At 33.5% G+C, this 25774-nt stretch overlaps 1 protein-coding gene across 1 annotated transcript in view; it reads right to left on the reverse strand.

The window, feature by feature from the left end:
- SPAG16 (sperm associated antigen 16) overlaps positions 1-25774 on the reverse strand; it is a 992367-nt gene that overhangs the window by 456097 nt on the left and 510496 nt on the right. The window contains exon 12 of the mRNA XM_047084254.1: positions 5454-5639. Coding sequence (XP_046940210.1) covers positions 5454-5639 — 186 coding nt within the window. The remainder of the gene's footprint in view (positions 1-5453; positions 5640-25774) is intronic.

Raw genomic sequence — 25774 nt, forward strand, 5'->3', positions numbered from 1 at the left:
AATAATAATAATAATTTTATTATCATTAAATAATTTATGTATAAATTAGTATTAATTTAAATTTATGTATAAATTTGTATTAATTTATACATAAATTAAATAATTATAAGTATAATTTTTATTAAAAACCATATGGCATCAGGATAAGAGTATAGGACCCAGCTTCCACCAGCATCTTACCAAGGCAAATAACTTTTCCCTTTAAATCACTAAGCCAGTCCCAATAACCTATGAAATTTTAAAGCAAGATATTGCTTTTAGACACATCTACAAAGTATTGATCCATAAGAAATTTTAAATTACAACCAAGGGTTTTGATTATGATTCAAAGATATATCAATAGCCACTATAGAAATAATCAATGTCTCCCTTATTTGCCATTATATTTCCACTACCTCAGCTTCAAAATTGGTATATAATTTTTGTCTTTCATGATGCAAGTAAGTTCTTGACATTAATGGTAAATTTAAAATATAAAAAAAATTGGCATCAATTTGGAGCAATTTTGACCTGTTATATCAGTGTCTACTAGGCATCACTGGAAGACAGTATTTGGATATCAGGATCATGGAGAAAAGTCATCATCAGAATGTCTGAAGTCATTCTAAGTAGGGCTGAATCTATTGGGAATCAGTTTTTTAATTATAGTTTTTAAAAACACTCTGAATGATTAATACATGGAGATTAAAGAACATCCTACAAAAGAATGAATGGGTCAACCAGGAAACTAAAGAAGAAATTAAAAAATATATGGAAACAAATGAAAATGAAAACACAACAGTATAAACCCTTTGGGATGCAGCAAAAGCAGTCCTAAGAGGAAAATACATTACAAGAAAGGTCCCAAATACACAACCTAACCTTACACCTAACAGAGCTTGAAAAGCAGCAGCAAAGAAAGCCCAAAGCCAGCAGAAGAAGAGAAATAATAAAGATTAAAGCAGAAATAAACAATATGGAATCCCAAAAACAGAATAACAGATGAATGAATCTAAGAGTTGTTTTCAAAGAATAAACAGTCTAACCAGACTTCTCAAAATTAAAAGAGAGAGAACCCAATAGATAAAATCATGAAGGAAAGAGGAGATATCACAAACATCAATACAAAAATACAAACAATTATTCGAGAATACTATTAAAAAGCATATGCCAACAAGCTGGACAATCTGGAAGAAATGGACAAATTCCCAGACACTCACACACTACCAAAACTCAAACGTGAAGAAATAGAAAATGTGAACAGACCCATAACCAGCAAAGAAATTGAATCAGTTATCAAAAATCTCCCAACAAATAAAAGTCACATAGCTTCCAGGGGAATTCTACCAGACATTTAAAGGACAGTCAATACCTATTCTTCTCAAAGTGTTCCAAAAAATAGAAATGGAAGAAAAGATTCCAGACTCATTCTATGAAGCCAGCATTACCTTGATTTCCAAAGCAGACAAAGACCCCACTAAAAGGAGAACTACAGGTCAATATCCCCAATTAATATGGATGCAAAAATTCTCAACAAGATACTAGCAAATCTAATTCAACAGTACATTAAAAAAATTATTTACTATGATCAAGTGGGATTCATTCCTGGATGCAGGGCTGGTTCAATCTTTGCAAATCAATCAACATGATAAATCACATTAATAGAAGAAAGGATAAGAACCATACGATCCTGTCAACATGCAGAAAAAGCATTTGACAAAATACAGCATCCTTTCTTAATACAAACGCCCAAGAAAGTCAGGATGGAAGGAACATACCTCAACATCACAAAAGCCATATATGAAAGGCCCACAGCTTATATCCTTAATGGAGAAAAACTCAGAGCTTTACCCCGGAGATCAGGAACATGATGGGGATGTCCACTCTAACGACTGTTGTTTAACATAACGTTGGAAGTCCTAGCCTCACCAATCACAACAAAATGAAATAAAAGGCATCCATATTGGCAAAGAAGAAGTAAGTTTCACTCTTAGCAGATGACATGATACTCTGCATGGAAACCCCGAAAGACTCCACCAAAAAGCAGCCAGAGCTGATAAAGGAATTCAGCAAAGTCACAGGATACAAAATCAATGTAAAGAAATTGATCTTATTTCTATACACCTATAATGAAGCAACAGAAAGAGATATCAGGGATTGATTCCATTTACAATCACATCAAAAACCATAAAGTACCTAGAAATAAACCTAACCAAAGATGTAAAAGATCTGTACGCTGAAAACTATAGAAAGCTTATGAAAGAAATTGAAGAAGACACAAAGAAATGGAAAAACATTCCATGCTCATGGATTGGAAGAATAAATATTGTTAAAATGTCAATACTACCCAAAGCAATCTACACATTCATTGTAATCCCAATCAAAATAGCACCAGCATTCATCACAGAGCTAGAACAAACAATCATATAAAATTTGTATGGAACCACAAAAGGCCCCAAATAGCCAAAGTAATGTTGAAAAAGGAAACCAAAGCAGGAGGCATCACAATCCCAGACTTTAGCCTCTACTACAAAGTTGCAATCATCAAGACAGTATACTATTGGCACAAAAACAGACACATAGACGAATGGAACAGAATAGAGAACCCAGAAATGGACCCACAAATATATGGCCAACTAATCTTTGACAAAGCAGGAAAGAATATCCAATGGAAAAAGATATTCTCTCTAGCAAATGATGCTGGGAGAACTGGACAGCAACATGCAGAAGAATGAAACTGGACCACTTTCTTACACTGCACACAAAAATAAATTCAAAATGGATGAAAGACCTAAGTGTGAGATGAAACCATTAAAATCCTATAGAAGAAAACAAGCAGCAACCTCTTTGACCTCAGCCACAGCAACTTCTTATTTGACATGTCTCCAAAGGCTAAGGAAATAAAAGCAAAAATGAACTATTGGGACCTCATCAAGATAAAAAGCTTCTGCACAGCAAAGAAAACTATCTAAAATTAAAAGGCAACTGACAGAATGGGAGAAGGTATTTGCAAATGACATATCTGATAAAGGGAAGCTATTCCTGAAGCCAAGACTACACTGTATGTTAGCTGACTTGAAAATAAATAAATAAATAAATAAATAAATAAATAAATAAATAAATTTGAATTTCAGGTTAAAAGTAAATTAATAAAAAAATAAAAACACTCTGAATAATTAAAACATTAGAAAAATATTATATTTTAGAACATACCACAATCATCTATTAGAATTCTCATCTAAGCCAAAGGTGATGAAGATTAAAATTAGACACTAGTGTTAAAATTTTAGTTATAGAAAATGAATTAGTCTTATAATCTACCATATAACATAGTACCTATAATTAAAAACACTGTATTGCATATTTAAAATTGTACTAAGAGGCTAGGTTTTATATTAAGAACTCTTATGACTACTATAAATATTAATAATAACAAAATCAGTAATAATAATAATAATAATAATAATAATAAAAGAAGACAGGAAAAAGCTTTTGGAGGTGATGAATATGTTTACATCAGGTATTGATGATTGTATATATTTCTTCATGGGTGTATACTTATCACCAGACTCATCAAGTTGTATACATTAAATATGTATAGCTTCTTCTATGTCAATCATACCTCGATTATTTTTTGATTCCAGTATACTATTATATATTTACTAAATCTGCATAATATAGAAACATAATAAGATTAAGAATTACATATGATTATTCCAGATACGCAAATGGTGCCTATTTGAGAATTAAAACATATCTTAAATTGTCACTATTTTATATAGAAATAGATCCAAATTGTATTATTAGGAGCCATATTTTCTCATGCAGAGTATGCCAAACATTATTTAGCCGAATCTTTATATCTCAGGTGGGTTATGTTATTTATTCATTAATGTCCTATATTTGTCAGTCAGGAGACAAAACTTACACTTACCATTTTAACAGTAAGAATTTAATATATAAGATCGTTAACTATGTATAAAGTTGTTAACAGGGTAAATAAACGGAAAAAGAGCAGTGTTCCTCAGCTCAGAAAAGGGGCCATGGTGAACTGGGAACACAGACCTCTGAGAAGGGGGTGCCTGTCTGCAGGAGCTAATGTTTTTGATGACAGCATGATACAGCTGTTTCTTCAAGCACTGGAAAAACTGCCAACTGGATTTAGCTGCTGTGATAAGAACAAAGTGGTGCTGCTGAGGTGAGGTGTTGCTAGGGTGATGCTGACTAGAACTGCAAGTCCAGAAGAAGCCCATAGGAAGGAGACAGGGAGCAGAAAGTTCCTTTTTACCCCCTCAACCTTGCAGTCTCCTACAAGCACTTCCTATTGCCAAAGCCTAACAGAGGCTACTAGCGAAGCAAAAATGTAATCTGCGAAGTTCCAGGTGCAGCATCACAAAAAAACAGATATGGAAGCGTGAGTTTGGTGCTGAGAAAAAACAGCATAATTAATGGCACATGGCCTTAGAGGACAGTCAGCATATGCATAGGAAAGAGCATATCCTTTCAACAAATCCTCCCAGAAAACCTGTTGACTTTTTGCAAGCACCTTATTTGCCCTCTCTTCTAAATATGTTACCTGTAATTCAAGAAAGGATGGAGAGAGTTTATTCAAGATACCTGTTTTACCCATAACCTGAATCAATAGTGTCTACCTCTACAGTGAGTTAATTTTTCTCTTACAAAATAAAGTACAATGGCTCAGTGACAATTGTTTATGAAAATTTCTAGGAGTCATTATCACTTCTATTTGGAATCTGGGCACTGTTTCAATAATTAAAGTGATCAGAAGTCTGATTGATAGTTTATAATTCCTTAGGTAGCTGAAGCAGTCAGGATATTTGATAGTAGCTCTTTGGATCCTATTTTTATACCTAATAGGATATAATAATCAGACATAAATGCAGGGATGACAGGTATTTGACACCATAAACATAATAGATTTGTCTAACTTGAATTTAGATAAAAATATTAAACTTCTATATCCATACAGGATTGTATAGGACTTTTTATACATCAAATCACATTAGTTTTTGCAATTTGTGAATTGACAAGAAGCATTTAATTTGGGAAAATATGTCAAAATTAAGCATAAAGCAAGTAATTATCTCTGTCATATTTATGTCTATTAAATTGCTGGTTTGATAATAAAGCAATCTTGTGAAGGGAGAACTAAAATTCTAACTCTTTAAAATAAGTGTTTCTCTTCTGCCTAAAACAAATGACCTTCCAATGAAACAATTCTAATCTTATTACATTGGCTTGATCTTTATACTTACCTTTATAAAGGACGCGTTATATCAACAACGATTAATAGAGTTAGAAATGGATTTCACAGAGATTATTTAAGTAACTTTCTATAATTTTACCAACAAGTTTTTTTTTTTAATGTTTCCTGGTGGGAGCATTGAGAGAAGAGCATTATCCATGTATATTTACCAATGTAGAGGGTTAATAATGTTTAAAGTACTTCTTACCTATTAACATCCCAGATTTTACTGGTTGTATCCAATGAGGAAGAAGCCACAAAATCACCACAGGAGTGCCATGTGCAGGACCATACTGCATGGTTGTGTCCTTCAAAGGTCAAAATGCAATTGCCTTTAGACAGGTCCCATAATTTAACTGTAGTGTCACCACTTGAAGTAGCCAACTTGTTGCCACTATTTGCAAGATAAAGAAGTAATTTGTTAAAAAGTCAACTCATAATTAATTTTTATGAATGGTTATATGCTATGAGTAATGTGTGTGTGTGTGTGTTTGTGTGTTTGAGTTATTTCTGTTTAAAAGCATTAAAATGGCATACTAAATGCTTGAATTTTTTTTTATCTTGAGTCCACATAATTTGATACTAGTATTTTTTAGTAATGCAGGGTGATGAGAAAAACTGTTGTTCTATACTCTATAGATTAATTCTTCTATATTCTTCTAGATTAATTCATGAAATAAGTTTTGTGTGTATGTGTGTGTTTGTTTTTTGTTTGTTTTTAGTGTATTCAGTGTATTAGGTTTCAGGCTATGTGTTAGGTTCTGTGGATAATGTAACCTCAGAATGATGAAATTTTTAGACATAGGCTAAAATAATTTCAAAAACACAATACAAAACAATCTGTCAGCATTGCTTATTTTTAGATTAACTAAATGTTCCAAGAATACAATTTGGATGCTAAAGGAAGTGAATCAGGAATGACGAGATTTTGAGCTACATCTTGAGAGATGAAAAATTTTGAAATAAGTGGTTAAGGATGAACCATTGGATTTTCCATTTAGGTCATTAGTAGACGTTTGAAAAAGCAGTGACTTTAAAGCGGTAGACACAAATGCTAGTTTAAGAAATGAGCGGATGTCAATGATATAAGCAGAAACATCTATAATTTTTTGGTAAAATATCAGTTGCAAGAAAATTTCAATTCCATCATTTCCTTCACATCCATCTGCATTGAATGCTCTATGTGTTTTCTTAGTAACTTTTCTTCCCCTGAATATAATGAATTGCTTATCTGTACTCTTTTCCTGTGATTTTGACTGAGAACTGTTTCCTCTCTCTGTTTCTATGGCATCAAACACTAGAACTGACCAATTGAAGTACCCAGCAAATGCTTCCAAAATGAATAAATATGTGAATGAATGAATGAGTCTGTGCTAGAAAAGAATAAGAAAAGATACTCAGGATTTCCAAGAGACGGAATGGCAAGATCAAGATGAGTATTTACTCACTCGCTCTTATTTTTTTATGCTGAGAGAAATGCATTTTTAAGTGCAGGGAGGAAACAACCACTGGAGAGGGAGTGGGGAGAATTTAAAGGTGGGGAAGGAAAGGTAGGTACAGAGTGAAGAAGTTCTCATTAAAGTTATAAAAAGATATCTATTATTCTGATTAGCAGAATTAAAAAAAATTACTCTATGACGGGTAGTCCTTCACTAATGGACAGATATTTAAAACTGTCTTTTTCTTGGGTGCCTGGGTAGCTCAGTCGGTTGAGTGTCCGACTTTGGCTCAGGCACAATCTCACAGTTTGTGGGTTTGAGCCCTACATCGGGCTCTGTGCTGACAGCTCAGAGCATGGAGCCTTCTTTGGGTTCTGTGTTTCCCTCTCTCTCTCTCTCTCTCTCTCTCTCTCTGCCCCTTCCCTGCTCGCACTCTGTCTCGCTCTCCTTCAAAATAAATAAACATAAAAAAAATTTAAACTTTTTCTTTGCAGCTGTTGTTTATTTGTACATAGATTTAGGATTCAAAATTTTTCTTTTTAATATTAAAGACTGAAAAATACATTTGTTTAAAAATATACAAGAAGGGGCGCCTGGCTGGCTCAGCCTAGAGAATATGCAACTCTTGATCTTGGGGTCGTGAGTTCAAGCCTCACACTGGGCTTAGAACTTACTTAAAAATATCCAAATAAAAATAACATAAAAATATTTTAACTATGCCTCTTTTTCAAATCTGTCCTTCTGATGGGCTAGCATACTATTTTGGACATAAGTCTTGCTCTAGGATAACAATTACTATAAAGTATTTCTGCCTGTGACTGAAAACTCAGATAAGTTTTACATTCTTCTCTCTTGCTTTAAACTATGTGACAAAAGAAACAAAAATCACAATAGTAATAATTACAACTGGAATGAAGCAGTTGTAATCACCTTTACAAATGCCATCATCTGATATTTAGGCTCCCAATTCACGAGTTTGAGACCCGTGTGGGCTCTGTGTTGACAGCTCAGGGCCTGGAGCCTGCTTCGGATTCTGTGTCTCTCTCGCTCTCTGCCCCTCCCCCACTTGCACTCTGTCTCTCTTTCTCTCAAAAATAAACAAAATATATTTTTAAAATATGGATGATAAGTCTTGCTCGATATAACTTAAAATGTTTTGAAAATCAAATAAGAGAATTCTTACAATAGCACATTTTCAATTCTGGGTAATATTCAAACCTGATATTGTTTTTAAAGATTGTCTTGTGATCTCCAGTTAAGTTTTTATGTGGAATTCGTTACCCATATTTCCATAAATAGTGGAATGGAATCCAATTACTGCCATTATTCCATAGTCTCAGATACCTGTGTCTATCTGCTCAAGAGGACTATTTGAATTTGTAAAAGGACTATCAGTCACAATATTCTCACTATAGAATATGTATGCATTATTTTATGTAGCAGAATAACACATAACCAAATTATATTGAAATATTTTCTCATAGTTTTTATAGGTAAAAGATAAAAATTTTGGTTTCACTGAGCTCATAAAATGATTATTACAAGAAAAGCTCTAAATTTAGGATCTAGATTACTTGGAAAACATTAAGGCACATTTGATTTACATTTAATGTGCCCAGTTTATGAGAGTCCCGCAAACTTATAAGTAAAAGTTGAAACAAAAATGGCTGAGAATGTTCTCATCAAAGTTATTCTAAACCCTTAGCCTTTGATATAGAGCTGCTGGCTGCATTTAGTTGGTGAGTGAGGCCACTGTGACAGAGTAAAGAGAATGCCAGTCCACACAGAGAATGGTCTTTTTTGAAGTAAACAGCTCCCACGTCCAAGTGTTGTTCCCTTTGTTCCTATATGATACACCCTTCTTTTGTGTAGAAATCTAGAATCAACAAAGAATCATAAATAAAGTGAATTCAGAAGACAGCATTATGTGCAGATATTATGGACTCTAGCAAAAGCAGAGAGGCGACATTGAGTGTTCAGGAAAGACCAAGCCTTCCCTGCCTGGCTGTAAAACCACTGCCCTTACTGGGTTGAGTGTATTGCTTAGAGCTCCAGATACACCTTTGTCACTTGCTTCAGAAACTTCAATTGGATTTTCAGCTTAGTCTTTCAACTTTTACACAGGAATGGCAAGATGCTGGCAAGTGGACTCTTTCGTGCCTGGTATACAGTATTTATGAGACATACTATTTATATTGGCATGCATGAATGATGTGCATATTAAGGAAATATTGGCATGATGTATATATTAAGGAAAGAGATTTCCATTGTACATAGATCTGTGTTAATAGAATGGAATAGCCTACATAATTCAGGGTTGTGTATATGAACAAGTTTATGTAGAAAAGACATCTTGGTACAGAGGACAGAAAAATATAGAATTATAAAACTACTAGCATGTTACTAATTCTTTTTGTTTTTTTTTTTTTTAAATTAAATGTTTTTATTTATTTTTGAGACAGAGGGAGACAGAGCATGAGCAGGGGAGGGGCAGAGAGAGAGGGAGACACAGAATCTGAAGCAGGCTCCAGGCTCTGAGCTGTCAGTACAGAGCCTGATACGGGGCTTGAACTCACAGACTGTGAGATCATGACCTGAGCTGAAGTCGGACGCTCAACCTACTGAGCCACCCAGGCGCCCCTCTTTTTATTTTGTTTTATCCTCTGTATTTATGTTATTGTTTAGGTTGCAGATGCAGAAGGATAGAAATTGGGAGGTTAGTTTATGAAACTTTATGTGGAGATGATGAATAATGCTGTCATCTTGGAAATAAGATAGAGATGCCCAGGAATGCCTTTAAACTTTTAAGTATCAATTAATATCTTTGGGTATATTTTATTATTTAATTTTCTTATTGTATCCAACATACTTCTAAGTATTCTCTAGTTGTCATTCATATGCATGCATGCATGCATACATACATGCCTATGACACATTACAATTTAATATTCTTGAAAAACATAACCTGGATAATTATAATATTTTGATATATATCCATAGGTACTAAAATATAGTTCTCATTCTCTTAAAAATTATGTCTCTATGCATACCTTATGACTCTGACTGGAAAAAGTTGTTTTGAGAATATTAAATCTAATCTTTTTCAGCTATCTAAAAACCTTTACATTTGACACTTTATTTTCCTTTCTTTCTTTTGACCCAATGTTCTAGAAGACACAGGAGATTCATTTATTCATTTCACAGTTAGTCACATGCTTCAGACACTGTACTAGACAACTTAATCCATCATCTCTCTGTGCTTCTCAAACATACCAAGCATGTTCCCCTCAGGGTATCTGTACACCTTTCCTTTGACACTAAGATGTCATCTCCCATGGATATTCCCATGGCTCTCCATGACTTCAGTTGAAGACTTTTTCTTCAACTTCACCTTATCGTGGAGAGAGTCTCTGACAATGCCAGTTAAAATACTGTATCACCCTAACTTTTTGTCTCTTGCTGTTACTCTTTATAGCACTTACTACCATTCATTAAACTATACATCACTTATTTATAGTCTCTCTCTCTCTGCCAGTGGGATGTAGCAGCTATGAAAGGAGGCAATTTTTTTAAAATTCACTCCTATATCTCTAATGCCTAGCTTCATACTTAGTACATAGGGAATCTCAATAAATAACTATTGAATTAATAAATTAATGCATGAAATATAATTATGAATATGACAAATTACCTAAAGTCCTATTCTAATGGATAATTTCTCAGGGCTTAAAAATACATAAAAAAATAGGCAAATGGATCTTATATCCTATTATTGGATTTCTCATTTGAATATTTATTTTTCAAAAGTAGCTTTGTTGCATGACATGCTAAATTATTTCTTTCTGAATTCTGCCTGAGTTACTATATATACATAATTTCAGATTGTGTTGGAGTATATTATTATATAGGTTCAGGAAAATAGCATATCTCCCATTTACCTCATATCTTTTTTAGATAGATGCAGGACATAAATTCAGTGAATAAATAATTAGCTCACATAAAGTAAGTTGCAGAAACAATAGATCTTCTACCCCTAGTGAAAAGTCTAATTCATGGAGTATTTGGATTGCCACAATAGGGCATTTAATAAAGTCACGTTTGTATAACAATTTCCAAGCATTAGGTATGAATCATACCACTGGCCTCCTAACTGCTCTGCCCTTGTCCATCTACAATCTTTTTTCAATACAGAAACCTACAGGATCCCATTTATGTTCCTCTTCTGTGAAAAACTGTGCAATGGTTTCTCATCTCCCAGAGTAAAAGCTAAAATCCTAAAATGAATATGACCCTCCATGACCCACCTACCACCCACCTTGTTACCACTTTGATTTTTCCTTCTACTACTCTTCCTCTCTCTCCTCCCACTGCACAAGGCTTTTGCACATGCTGTTCTTCCTTCCAGAAATGTCCTTTCCCAGAAAACCAATGACTGGTTCTTTCTGTTTCTCCAGGCCTTTACAGCAAGACACATCAAGGAGACTTATCTGAACAGCAGTCTCACTTCTGACATTAAGCTCCTTTCCTATTTTTTTCCTATAGTACTATCACTGTTAACTCACTATATGTTTTACTGATTTCTCTTGTTTATTATCTACTCTCCCCAGGTCCTCAGTTTTGTGGGCCTCTGCTTCACCTCGTTCTTTACTGCTCAGTATATCCAGAGAGTGAATGCCTTGTGTTAGATTCCACACCCTGCCTGAATCTAGTTTTTAGAAAAATATATTATTTACTAACAGCCTCAATCCTACCATTTTGCAGAGTTTAAAATTACCATCTCTCTGGGCTTAAAAATGTGAAGACCCAGCTATTACCCCTCTTCTCAAAACATTCCAGAAGATTCCTCATTTTCATTCAGACCAAGACTCAGGCCTCTTTCTCATAATAACACCAGAAGCAAGAGCTTGCCATTTCTAAACTCCCTGTTTCTGGTCCTGTGATCACATGGTCCATGGAACAGGGAAGCCACTCTTTATTAAGAATGATATTTTTGCCATGTGAAGCAGGCCTTCTCTACATTCAAACTTGGCCTGCACATCACTGAGTGTGCATACACACTTAAGAAATTTCTACAACACAACTTGTTTTCTAGTGCTTGGGTCTCCCCAAGCAGTTCTATGCTATAATTAATTATTGAGTTTTTAAAGCTCATTAACTTATTTAGTTCCTCCTGAATGTCCACTGTTTACCAGAGATGCAAAAGATATGAAAGATGAGAAGTACATATTCCTCAAATTATTTACATTTTTTCTTTAAAAAATTATTAATGCTTTATTTTTGAGAGAGAGAGAGACAGAGTGTGAGTGGGGCAAGGGCAGAGAGTGAGGGAGACACAGATCAGAAGCAGGCTCCAGGCTCTGAGCTGTGAGCCCAGAGTCTGATGTGGGGCTCAAACTTGTGAACTACAAATTCATGACCTGAGCTGAAATCAGATGCTTAACCGACTGAGTCACCCAGGCACCCCCATCAATATTTTAATAGATGACATACAGGATATAGTGATAGGACAGGAAGGATATAATACGTTTTCTAGTCTTGGGTGATGGTCAAGAGGCTTTAAAAAGTGAACACACCTGAACAAAATCTTTATGTATAAGAAAGTGTTCACAACGTGAAAGTAGGAAAGGAAAAAGGCTGAGTGCTCAGCATGTGGCAACTGTGGCATAATCAGAGATTTTTAAGTATTTTGCATCCAAGAAGAAAAGAGTAATGGAAAAATTAATCTAAATAGATAAACAACAGTCAAATAATAAAAGACCTTTCCTGCAGTCCTAAAGAATATTTATCTATACACTTTATATGGCTATGAGGAGAGATTAAAGGGTTTTAAAAGGAGTTAGAAAAGTAGTCAGATATTAATTTTAGGATGTTAACACTGGGAATATAACAAAGACCAGATTTTTTAAGGAAGAGCAGAAAATACATTTGAGAATTGACAGTAATTTGTATTATAGGCTTGCACTCCATTACTGGATTTAGTTATTTTGAGATCTATGCTTTGTATAATCACAGTCATTCCCAGGTTTTGGTAAAGGATTCTCAAGTGAAGTGTCAGTCTCACACCTATCTGTTCCACTTAGCTGAAGAATTTTTTCCAAGTCTAAGGTGGTACTGAGAGGGGGCATGCCATTTTTCAGCAGAAAGCTCTGCTCTAATGAGACTGCTTCTGTACTTTGTTTTGATCTCTGATCTAACTTAGTCCTGGACTGCAGAATTTTTCACTATACTCATTTCAGGCTTTCAGGAGTACATGGTAACCCAAATATGTGTGTGTGACGCTGAGTTCAAGTCTTAGGAGGACAGATTTGACAAAATATTTAAGGTCAACAGAGACAGGATGCATATTTCATCACCTGAAGCCAATGTACTGCCTGAAAGCCTTACAATGGATTGGAACAAGATATTTCTAGGGTTCCAGAAGAAGCATTGCCTCTGTTTCTGGTATAAAATAAGATGTTTTCCACAATTGGAAATATTATAATGACAATTAGGATACATTTAAAACTAGCTTATAAAGTGAATTCATGTATCACAGAATTCTAGAATCTCAAGGCTGGGAGAGCACTCAAATCCATGTAATCTAATCACACTTCCCTTGTTTAATTATTTCTACTGATATTCTATCATTTTAATGCCCAGCCTCTATTTAAAACTTATAATAACAGGAAATGCAGTTCTTTGAGTTTTAAGTAGCTCTGTTATACAGTTTTCCTTTTATTGAGCTTATTTTCTTCTATATAAAAAAAAAAACTTCTCATTAAAGTCAATTATAATCCTCAGCATCATTCCAAATTCAAATAATCTCTCTTTCACTCCATAGCCTTTAGAGTAGAGGAGGAAATCTATCATGTTCTAGAAATGACACTCCATTCATCTCCTTTCTTTCTTTATCACCCAAATATTATTTTCCATGCTACTTCCACTTTAGAGGTACACAGATATCTTAGTAGCTGTTCATCTACTCTGCTTAAGCCTCCCCTCTATGGTAGTTTCTTTTTTTTTTTTTTTTTAGCGTTTATTTTTTTCTGAGAGAGAGCACAACCAGAGGAGGGGCAGAGAGAATGGGAGACGGAAGATCTGAAACAGGCTCTGCACTGCCAGTGCAGAGTGTGATGCGGGGCCCGAACTCATGAACAACAAGATCATGGCTTGAGCAGAAGTTGGACACTTAACTGACTGGGCCACCCAGGCAGCCCTCTGTGCATCCACTCTAACTTGAGTCACGAATGGTCTATTTCTATTGAATAAGGCATATGTTTGCATTATTCAAATCCAATCTTGTATTCTGTCTCTTCAAATGTTGGTAATAAATATAAGATTATCTGTACTTCCACACAATGAAATGTGAAATTATGGTATGTAATTTCCATTCTCTGAGGCATGGGAGATTCTTTCTTATCCTTGCACTAATTACTTTTCATGTTTCATTTTCAAATTATTATTTTTCTTTCCACAACAGATCTATTTTTTTTTATAATGACCAGCCTCACATTCAGATTGAAATTCTCTTGATAAGATCAGTATGTTTCATGACAAACAAAGCTGTTTCCAGTATTCTCAGCTATACTGTATTTCTGTCTGGGAATCTAACTGAGCACTTCATTTATGAATCCACTTTTCAGAATTCCAAACTTCATTAATTTAAATCATGTTTAAAGCCAGCTGTTCACCTGTCCTGCCCTCCATCCCTGCTAGTGTAGACAAGAGAAAGAAGTAATGGTAACAACACACATCTCCCCAAGACCTCTGATTTCCTGTGGTTTCATGATTACTAAAATATTTTACTGGTCTTTCTAGCAGAGTTATCTCTGTTCCACCATAAAATCAGTGGAGTGGATAGGGAAACAACAGATATGATCTCAGCAGATTTTCCAGAAAATTTCTAATAAACTCTAGAAAATTGCACAAATTTCACCTGAATTTTCCATGTCTTCATAGATTAGATCTCCTTCAGCAGTTCTGTAGCGTTCATCAAGGAATCAATAAACATCAGAGTAGGTGTTAGTTTACCTTCTAACTGTGTGAATTCTACATCTCAAGCCTTAAAAGTTTAAGTAAGTAAGATCCTTTAAGGGTACTAAATTCACTACTCAGTAATAGCTCCTAATTGTTCTGAATAAGGTAAATTATAGTATTAACAGAAGTTAGAACTCTTGTTTCAATCGCATCTTTGCCATTTAAAAGCCTTGTTGTTTGTGAAACAGTCATAGTATTCTCAAACTTAGCATTCTCGTCTGTAAAAGGAAGAAATGATGCCTTTTTACCTGACTCTCTAGTGTGGATCAAACTAAGAACGTTTGCTAAAGTATAACCCACAAAGCAATTATGAATACCAAGAAGTAAAGTTTGTGGATCTCCATACCATAGGTTCCGAGGAGCTGTCACTTGCATGGAGCACACAACTTTAAAAAAAAATTAGGAAAAAAAATTAACTTAGGGGTAAGAAATGCATTGTTTTTTAGAAGGATGATAGCTCTTGTTGCCATCTTCCAGGAAGTCATCCCTTACTTTAAGAAAGGATGGGATTTTCTAAGCAGAATAAATGTGAACCCCTACAGTGCAATCACTCCATGTAAGGACTAAATCACTGGCTATGGAATAGTTAGCTATAGCAGAAGCTGGAATAAGAAATTAGATGTATATCATTTGAAGATAGGGATTTGCCCTATGTGCAATAAGCTCAGTGTCTGGCAGTGACCCACTAGAGCAATGCACAAGCTTCAGCAAAGACTAACGACAGACAGCATGACACTTGGAGAGTGAAATCTCTAGAAAATAAAACAGTATGATGCTGAATGCTTGAGGAGATGCATGTGGATGTAGGAACAAAAAGAAGGGGAATTCACATCTTTAAAGATATTTAAAAGATCTTCTTAAAGATGGTCAAAGTCATAGGTATAAAATGATTGGGTGTGGAGAAACTGATGAGAAAGTTTTAAATACTATTGTGAGATTCGGAGTAAAGACTGCAGAAACACAGTGGGTATAGGGAACAGCACAACAACCAAATAGTACCAGTTTATTGTTATTACGCACTTACTGAGAGGATAATGATGTTAAAATTTGGCTGCAAAGCATAGTCAAATATGTAACAATGTTAACTTACTATTCATTTTACTAAATTATGTTTAATTATATTATCTTTAATCACTTAAAAAAATACCAACTAGGGAATTCTAAACAAGTTTCATCTAGAGTAGAAGAATATGAATTTGAGTGACCTCTACTGATGAACTGTATGCTGGGCTTGTGTCAGTTTGGGTCAGATAATCTCAGAATTGTTTTACCTACAGATCTGTCTACCTGGATAAATGACCGTCATCTCCAAATATAACAATGACAAAAGCACTTTGGAAGCTGTAAAATATTACTTAAATATTATACTCATCTCTGGCTAATGAGTATTGACACATAGCAAACACAAATGACAATTTTCTTCATTTTAGCCCCATAAATATATTTTTAAAATTTACTTATGTTGGTACTATTTGAAACTCTTAAGGGTGGCCCATTAATAGCATAAATATGTGTAAGTAAAATTATGTTATTTGCTTTTTAATTTATATTCTATATTTATAAAATTATATTTTAAAAGATAAAAAATAAGCCAGAAAGAAAAATATCAGCAATCTAAAAATTAACGATGTGTCCAAATTTAGAAATACTCTGAAGAAAACAAAGCTTAAGAACACACTATACACCCAAAAATGAAATATTAATGTATAAATCTAACAAAATATGCACAAGATCTATATGAGGACAAACTATAATATTCTGAGAATGAAGTTAAAGAACTAAATAAATGAAAAGATATTCCATGTTCATAGATAGGATGATTCAATATTATCAAGATGTCAATTTTTCCCAGCTCATCTAAAGACTTAATGCAATCTCAATCAATATCCCAGCAAATTATTTTGTGCATATTGACAAGCTTATTTTGAAGGTTATGTATATGGAGAAGTAAAAGTCCCAGAAGAGCCAACCCAAATTCAAAGGGGCATATGTATCCCAATGATTATAGTTATGTTATCTAAAATAGCCAAATTATGGTAACAGCTCAAGTGTCTACTGACTGATGAATGGATCAAGATGATATATATATATCATGTATGTATATATATATGTATATACATGCACATATGTACATATATATGTATATATATATGTACATATGTATATATATACGTGTATATATATACACACACACACACATACACATATACACACATACGTGTATATATATATATACACACACACACATGTATATACATGTACACACACACAATGGAATATTTCTCAGCCATAAAAAATAACAAAATCTTGCCATATGAATGACATGGATGGAGCTAGAGTATTGTGCTAAGTGAAAGAAGTCAGAGAAAGAGAAATACCCTATGATTTCACTCATATATGGAATTTAAGAAACAAAACAAATGAGCATATGGAGAAAAAGAGAGACAGATAGACAAATCAAGAAATAGACTCTTAGCTATAGAGAACAAACTGATGATGGTTACCAGAGGAGAGAGGGGTGGGGGTTAAATATGTGATGGTGATTAAGGAGTGTACTTGTAAGACCACTGGGTGTTATATGCAAGTGTTGAATCACTATCTTGTTCCTGAAACTAATATTACACTGTATGTTAACTAACTGGAATATAAATAAAAACTTCAAAACATCAGAAAAAATACTTAAGCATAAAAAAAAAAACCTACAATATTGAAAGAGAAGAACACCATTGGAGGACTGACACCACCTGACTTCACGACTTACACTAAAACTATTATAATCAAGACTTATGGTTATTGGTGAAAGAATAAACAAATAGATAAATAGAATAGAATAGAGAGCTCAGAACTAAACTCCTATAAATATAGCCAACTGATCTTTGACAAAATAGCAATGACAACATGATGGAGCAGAGATAGTTTCTTCAACAAATGATGCTGGAACTGGACATCCAAATACCAAAAAAAAAAAAAAAAAAAAAATTGAATGTAGACACAGATCTTACACTGTCACAAAGGTAACTCAAAATGTATTATAGTTCTAAATGTAAAGTACAAAACTGTAAAACTCCTATAACATAGGAGAAAATCTGGATGACCTTGGGTATGGTGACTTTTTAGATACATTGCCAAATGCATGATCCATGAAAGGAATATAAAATGAGCTAGATTTTATTAAAATTAAAATTTTTTGCCCTGCAAAAGATAATGTGAAGAGAAGCCACAGACTGGGGAAAAAAATTGCAAAAGACACATGTGATTAAGTACTGCTTTTCAAAATATAGAACACCTAAAAAAGGAATACCTAAACCTCAACAATAAGAAAACAATTTGGTTTAAAAAATGGGCCAAAGACCTTAACAGACACTTCACCAAAGAAGATATATAGATATCTAATAAGCATACGAAAAGATGTCCTATATCTTATGTTATCAGGGAAATGCAAATTAAAACAATAGTGAGATAGCACACACCTAATTAAAATGGTCAAAATCTGGAACAATGATGACGCCAACTCCTGTCAGGGATGTGAGCAACAGGACCTCTCATACTTTGCTGGTAGAATGCAAAATGGTATAGCCACTCCACTTTGGAAGACAACACTTTCTTGCAAAATTAAACATACTCTTACTATACCATCCAGCAATTGCACTCTGTGGTATTTATCAGGAGTTGAAAATGTATGTACACAAAAGCCTACACATGAATGTTTATACCAGCTTTATTCAAAATTGTAAAAACATGGAAGCAACCAAAATATCCTTTAGTAGTGAATGGACAAATAAACTTTGTACATCCACATAATGGACTATTATTCAGTGCTGAGGAAAAATGACCCATTCAACCATGGAAAGACATAGAGGAAACTTAAAAGTATATTACTAGTGAAAAAAAAAACAAACAGTCTGAAAAGGCTACATACTATATGATTCCAACTATATGACATTCTGGAAATGACAAACTATTGAGACAGTAAAAACATCAGGCTCCTAGAGGTTGGGGGGTGGGGAGAGATGAATAGACAGAGCACAGATGTTAAGGGCAGTAAAAATACTCTGTATGATATACAATTGTGGATATATGCCATTAAACTTTTGTCCAAACTCAAAGAACATACAAGAGTTTACCCTAAGGTAAACCTTAGACTTTGGGTGATTATGATGTATCAGTTTAGGTTAATCCTTGGTAAAAAAAAAAAAAAAAGTATTATTCTGGTAAGTGATGTTGCTAATGGGGCAAGGGTATATGAGAAATCTCTGCACCTCCTTCTCAGTTTTGTTGTAAACTTAAAATTGCTGTAAAAATAAAATACACTAGAAAATGGGAAGAATGCAATTGATTATGAATAAAATTGTATGTATGAGGGAAGACTTTCTAAGCTCTACATTCATGGGGAAAAAAACACTCCATTCTTCTCAAAAATGTTGACAGAAACTAGAAGCTCCAAGTTCAATATACCAATATTTAACTAAGGGTAAAACAAAAAAAAATACCAGTACTTCATAACAAGAGAAATATATTTGAATTATGTTTATTCAAATCAAAAGTAATTCCAAAAGCAAATTAACGAACAGGTAATTAACAAGCAATAAAATGCAATTCATCTACACACACAGAATAATGGTCAAGAAAATAACTGAAGAAATAGGAGTAGGAGTAAAACCATCTTTTCTGTCTACCAAAATAACAAATAAAAGTCATTTTAATTAATTAGTTAATTGATGAATTAACTAATTAATTAATTTTAGAAAGAGAGGACAAGCAGGGGAGAGGAGCAGAGAGAGAGAGAGAGAGAGAGAGAGAGAGCGAGAGAGAGAGAGAGAGAGAGAGAGAGAGAGAGGCAGGCTCCATGCTCAGTGTGGAGCCCAACACAAGGCTCGATCCCACCACCCTGGTATCATGACCTGAGCCAAAATCAAGATTCAGACACTCAACTGAATGAGCCACCCAGGTGCCCTGCAAGTCATTTCAAATTACTGCTGTTTATCATTAAATTGTTGATACTTTTTGATGATATTAGAAGTTGGAGAAAGAACAGTGGAAATACGTTTGATTCCATTACCTAGTGTGAAACTTCTCAATTGTGTAACAGACCATTTACTAATAACTAATTATGTTTTTGTAGCTCATGCACATTTGCCCACTTTTCCAATCCTGAACAACACTTTCTTGGTGCAAACAAATAATTGAAAGTCTTTGAGAAATACTGAAAGGAACGTATCATTCACTAATACGACCTTTTGGATTTAACATGATAGCTTTTCTATTTGATTTCACATTTCTATATTAAAGGTTTTCCCTCACACAACCCATGGGTATTGAACAATGCCATTGAAATCATTGGCTTAGAAAAATTCTGAAAAATCACTAAACTTGCCAATGTCTATAAGGCTCAAATTTGCTTAAATGGCTTGAAGGATGCTAGTTTCATGACTGACATTGTTCTACTGAAATTAAATTCAAATTATACAATTTTCATGAAGATAATTACAAAGCAAATTCTTTAATGTTATCAGTGTATACATAACACAATTATTCTATCTGCATATTTTGCCTATCACACTATAAAATTATTCCTTGACAATTTCTTTTTTCAAATAACAGTAGAGAATTTTTAATATTCATATATTCAGATGATATGAAACACTTCACAAACATATAGTATGGTATGTGAGTATACAGTCTAAATATTTCACAGATGAGAAGCTTCCCATGGAAAGGTTTCTATGTGAGTATTTTTCTCAAATTTATCAGATTTCAGATACGTAGGTGTTAATGTGAAAAAAAAGTGTATTTCATGAGACAACATTTTGTTCTTAGCACTGTTGTTTTCCTTATCTTGAAAGATACTTAGTTTGGGGAAAAAATATCTATTTTGTTGCTCAAAGAAATATCATGACCATAAGCCCAAGTTTGTCTTGCATAGTTTAATATAATAATTATTATATGTCTGAATAACTCTTCTGAGGTTTTCTCAGAGTGGTAAATTATGCAGAATAAATAGTTAACATGAGAGTTTGGATATCTTTTTTTTTTTTTTTTATTTGTTGTCTTTTATTTTATTTTATTTATTTTATTTTTTTTTTATTTTTTTTTTAAGTTTTTTTTTATATGAAGTTTATTGACAAATTGGTTTCCATACAACACCCAGTGCTCATCCCAAAAGGTGCCCTCCTCAATACCCATCACCCACCCGCCCCTCCCTCCCACCCCCCATCAACCCTCAGTTTGTTCTCAGTTTTGGATATCTTTAAGATGATAGATTTTATACTGAGAAGGTAATTTAAGTTGTTGCTTTACACATAATTTAAAATGTTTTATCTGTAGAGGCTATTTTAATTAATATTTGGGACGCAAATGGTTTATCTTTACACAGTTCAATTTATCGATATTGCAATCAAACTGCAAAATTGTTCAACAATTGGAAATACTGCTTATGAAATTGATAATGCAAAGATAATTAAGGTGCAGTCTTCTTTAAACCTGTAACTATTCTTCTTAAGTATTTAATGGTGCTTTAAAATTAGTTAAAAATGTAAAGAAAAAATGTTAAGGAATAAATACAGTATATCATCAGAGGTCATTCATAAAAGCAGTTTTTCAACACTATGAAGTCGATTTTATTTTGTGATGCACATTCAAGAATGTATTAGCGTTTCTGATTTTATAATCTAGTCTAGTGAGCATCTCACTAGAATCTGTAGGAATGAGTAGTCCCTACCTTCAGCAATTCTCTCTCTCTTTTGCGTGACTTTCAATCATAGCTTTCCTTTAAATTCAATTTATTTCATTTTAGATCATATGGTTTATAAATTTTTTAAAGCTATCTTAAAATGTCTGCCTGAAGTGAACTATTTCCCTAATATAGAATTCAGAGCAAGCTTTCTCTTTTCATAACATAGAAAATACACTGATAATTGGTCATATATATGTATATATGCATACATTCATAAATGCATTCACATATTTATTATTTAATTTATATGTGAATATATATGAACTAATAATAGAGTAAAATAATTGTAAAATATGTACTATATGCAATATATAATCTATAATATGCATTAAATATTTATTTGTTTAAAGAACTAGCTACTAATATCAAGACAATTCTCTTGTATTGCCAGTCATCAAAGAACAGTTTCAATTGAGCACTGCTTTTTACACCTAATTTGTAATCTAATTTTTTTTATTATGACAAATCACTTACACAACTTCTCTCAAAAGCATGTAGGAGTGGCCAAGCGGAGGATATATATCTGAAAGCTCTAACATATAACTGAGGGACAAATTAACAATGCAATAACAAATATAATTCCTAAAGCAAAAGAATAAAATATTTCCATTAATGTCTCCCAAATAAATATATAATAGCAATATTAGAATTTGAATAACTGCAATGAAGACCTCTAAATACATCGGAAAGAATTTTATTTTTTTATTTTTTTAACATTTATTTATTTTTGAGACAGGGAGAGACAGAGCATGAACGGGGGAGGGTCAGAGAGAGAGGGAGACACAGAATCTGAAACAGGCTCCAGGCTCTGAGCTGAAAGCACAGAGCCGCACGTGGGGCTCGAACTCATGAACCGCGAGATCATGACCTGAGCCGAAGTCGGACGCTCAACCGACTGAGCCACCCAGGCGCCCCGTGGAAATAATTTTAAACAGTATTCTCAGTAGGAGAGCCTTGACAGAAAATGAAAACACTGTTAAATAACTCCCATGGAAAAATCAGGAAATAACAGACTATCCTGAGTTTCCTTAGTGGAAAAGGTTATGAACAGAAACACAATACCTATGGTGTGGCATACAGAAGCACATGATCATCTTCTCAAGGAATCTGGCATTTCACATAACTTAAAATGACTAGAAAAACTCTATGTTTCACTTGTGTTTCAGAGAAGCATACCTTAGGATAGGGCAAAGGTTTCACCATGTTTCCAGCAGTGGTATCAATTAACCAGAAGACTATATAGACAGAAAAATGAAAAGTTAAAAATTGAAAAGGTAATGGGTGATTGAAAGGTTAAAGATTTCAACCTCAGAATCATGTTAATTCTGACACACACAGCTTGTGGTGCCTATTGAAAGGAAGTATGCCAAAGTGAGAGCCTGATAGGCTACTCATGAAGTACAAAATAGAGTTGTTTGGCAAGCTGAGTAGTAAATCCTCACATTCTTGCTGAGTTTTAAAAATCTGAAATGGAAGCCAAGTTGTGGCTATGATATTGTTGGTGACCATGAAATTAGATGCAAAGGTTTGGGTTGTTTTAATATCTGTGATATGTGGCTGCAATAATCACTGCTATGCAAAGGTTCCTATCACAAGCCATCTCTTCTAGAAGCAGCATGATACACTGAAAGATTCTTACTTTTGGCTCCACTATTTCCACGAAGAACACTTATCTTCTGCTAACATACACTCTCTACAAACAAACGATAATGCTCTTGCTATGCCTCTTTTATTTACACTCTTTTACATTAATCATTATTCAGGCAATCACTTTCCCAAATGTCCATCAGCAGTATAATAGAAGATGATTCGAACTAATTGATTTCTTTAAATTAAAAGCCCTAAATTTTACTCCAAAATGACTTACAGAAGGATTTCTTTTAGCTCAATTGGTGATTGTTCTTTAATACGATTGTCTTGTTCATACATCAGGAGATTTCATGGAAGTTCTCAAATATGAGACTAACTGCAGTAGGAACTTTTCAAACCTTGAAAAATATATCTGAATATTAAAATTTTCTAAAAGAAAAATAAGTTATGTATATGATCCTTTAAATGAAGAGAGCCACTTCACAATGGGTCCTTCAAAGTGCAGGGTTTTATAAAGGCTATCAATAAATTTCACAAATATTAAAGAACACCTTTACAGTGCTAGCCTAGCTAGCTTGCTAGCCACTAAAGGTTTAATATAAAAAAGATACCAATTGTCCTGTGTCTCAAGAATGTCACAATATAAAGAAGAAACTAAGACTCTACTAGGTAATTGAAACCTATCACTTGAGAATATTGGGTCCCATTCAGAAATTATCAGGTTCTTAGTCCATGAGAACAATAATACATGTAATTTACTGTCAACGTATTACAAGTCTTAGCAGAAAATTTAGAGTTACAGATAAGAAAATAAACGTCTATGCAAAGCATCCACAATCCTTGTACCTTCAAGATAAGCAGTGTGTTTAGTTATATTTTTCCAGAATTATTTTTCTGAGACAACTAAAGCAGACAACTAAAAAATACAACATAAAAAAGCCTAAGCTCAAAAACATGTAACTTCTTTAATCAAAATGATATAATCTCATTATAAAAGGAAATTAAAAATAAAACAAAAAATACAAAGAACATATGAAAAAAGATAAAGTATAATTTAATAATACACACAAAAATTCTACCATCCAGGAATACCTACAGTCGGTATTTCCCAAAATCAATTTTAGACTTCTCTCTACATGTTGCAGCTAGAGTCTATAGCTTAGTTAAGAGTATTATGGCAATGTTGATTTCTTAGTTCTGAGTTCTGTTAATTGCGTCATGGTTAGGCAAGGTGATAACATTTGTTAGAGTAAGTCAGATGAATACTATCAGGGAACTCTACACTAAATTTACAATTCTTCTGGAGGTCTAACATTCTATTAAAATTTAAAAGTTTTTCAAAATATAAAAAATATTACATGTCACTTTCTGCCAACTCCCAGCCCTGAAGTTCATAAAAATTAAACTTGTTAAACTTCTAGTCCTCACCAGATGTTGATACCTGTAATATTCTTTCCAAGTTTTAGACGATAAGAGCAACCTATTGTCCACACTTTAAATTTTAAACAGATTCAATGATCTTCACTAGTTCTTTAGTAGCACCTTATTTCTTGTAATGCTTATTGATTCATTTTTCTTGTGGTTAGATAATTTTCATTGCCAAGTATCTTTTTTCAAGAAGGGTTTACAAGTCCTATGACTTCAAGTTCTACTATGTTTAAGAAGATTGATTTACTCCTATAATAGTCTTGCTTGTTTTTCCTCAGAAGTTTGCTGGCACTTCTACAGTATTTCCGGGCAATGAGTATGACACATAGTCCTCTGTCACTGCACCTTCATTCATTTGTAGGGAGGATATCATTCTCATATTTTTGCTGCTGCTGCTGCTGCTGCTGCTGCTGCTGTGATAGATATTTGTTTTATCCAACCAGGCCAGGCTCATGGATTCTGTATTTTCTGAGGTCTTTAATGTTTGGGAATAATTTACAATGTTTGAGTAGACATAATGTACATGGATCATAGTGTTCTCTCCTTCAACACTATGTGGTTGTTGCTTGATTGTTCTGGTATTGATGGCTGCTGTGGAAAAGTCTGAAATCACTTTTTTTTTTTTTTTTGCTTTGGTAATTTTTCTACCTTCTTGTTAAGGATTACTTTATTTATACCTGAAGCTCAATAATATTGAAGGATTACTTTATTTATAATTGAAGTTCAATAATTAACAAGAATATATCTTGGTATCAGTGTATTCTAAAACTATCTACCATGTTGTTGTGTAGTTTTAGCTTTTCATTTCAGGGAAATATTTTTTATATCTATAAACAATGCTTTCTGTTTCATGTCAAGGACACCAATTATTCTTACACTGGACATTTGTTTATGTTCTCCAAATATATTATCTTTTCCCCACTTTTTTCCAATTATTTTCTTATTTTCTCTGCAGTTATAATGATTATCACAATCTTTCTTGGAATGTATGTATTTTTACTCATCTCTCTCTTGAAAAATTAAAATTTACTTCTAGTTCTGTAAGTATAAATTGTTTTTATATTGTGGGAGTAAATTTTCCTTAACTCTCTTGCCTGTTTCTGTTTATCCATTTGTCTTCCCTTTCAATCTAGAGTCTAAGAGCCAACAATTTTATATTTGGCACTTTTATGCCACTAAAATCTGTGTGTGTATATGTATGTATGTGTGTGTATGGAGAGCAACTTAAATGGATCATGTAAATTTTTGTTTGAAGGGGTAGAGAGCTGAGATGTCCTGGAAAATGCTCTTTTCTGATATGTATTTTTTAAATTTATATATTTA

The sequence above is a fragment of the Lynx rufus genome, unplaced genomic scaffold, assembly GCF_022079265.1.
Source record: "Lynx rufus isolate CCGP_SWC_20201006 ecotype Redwood Valley unplaced genomic scaffold, mLynRuf1.p SCAF_2, whole genome shotgun sequence".
Lineage (NCBI taxonomy): Eukaryota > Metazoa > Chordata > Mammalia > Carnivora > Felidae > Lynx > Lynx rufus.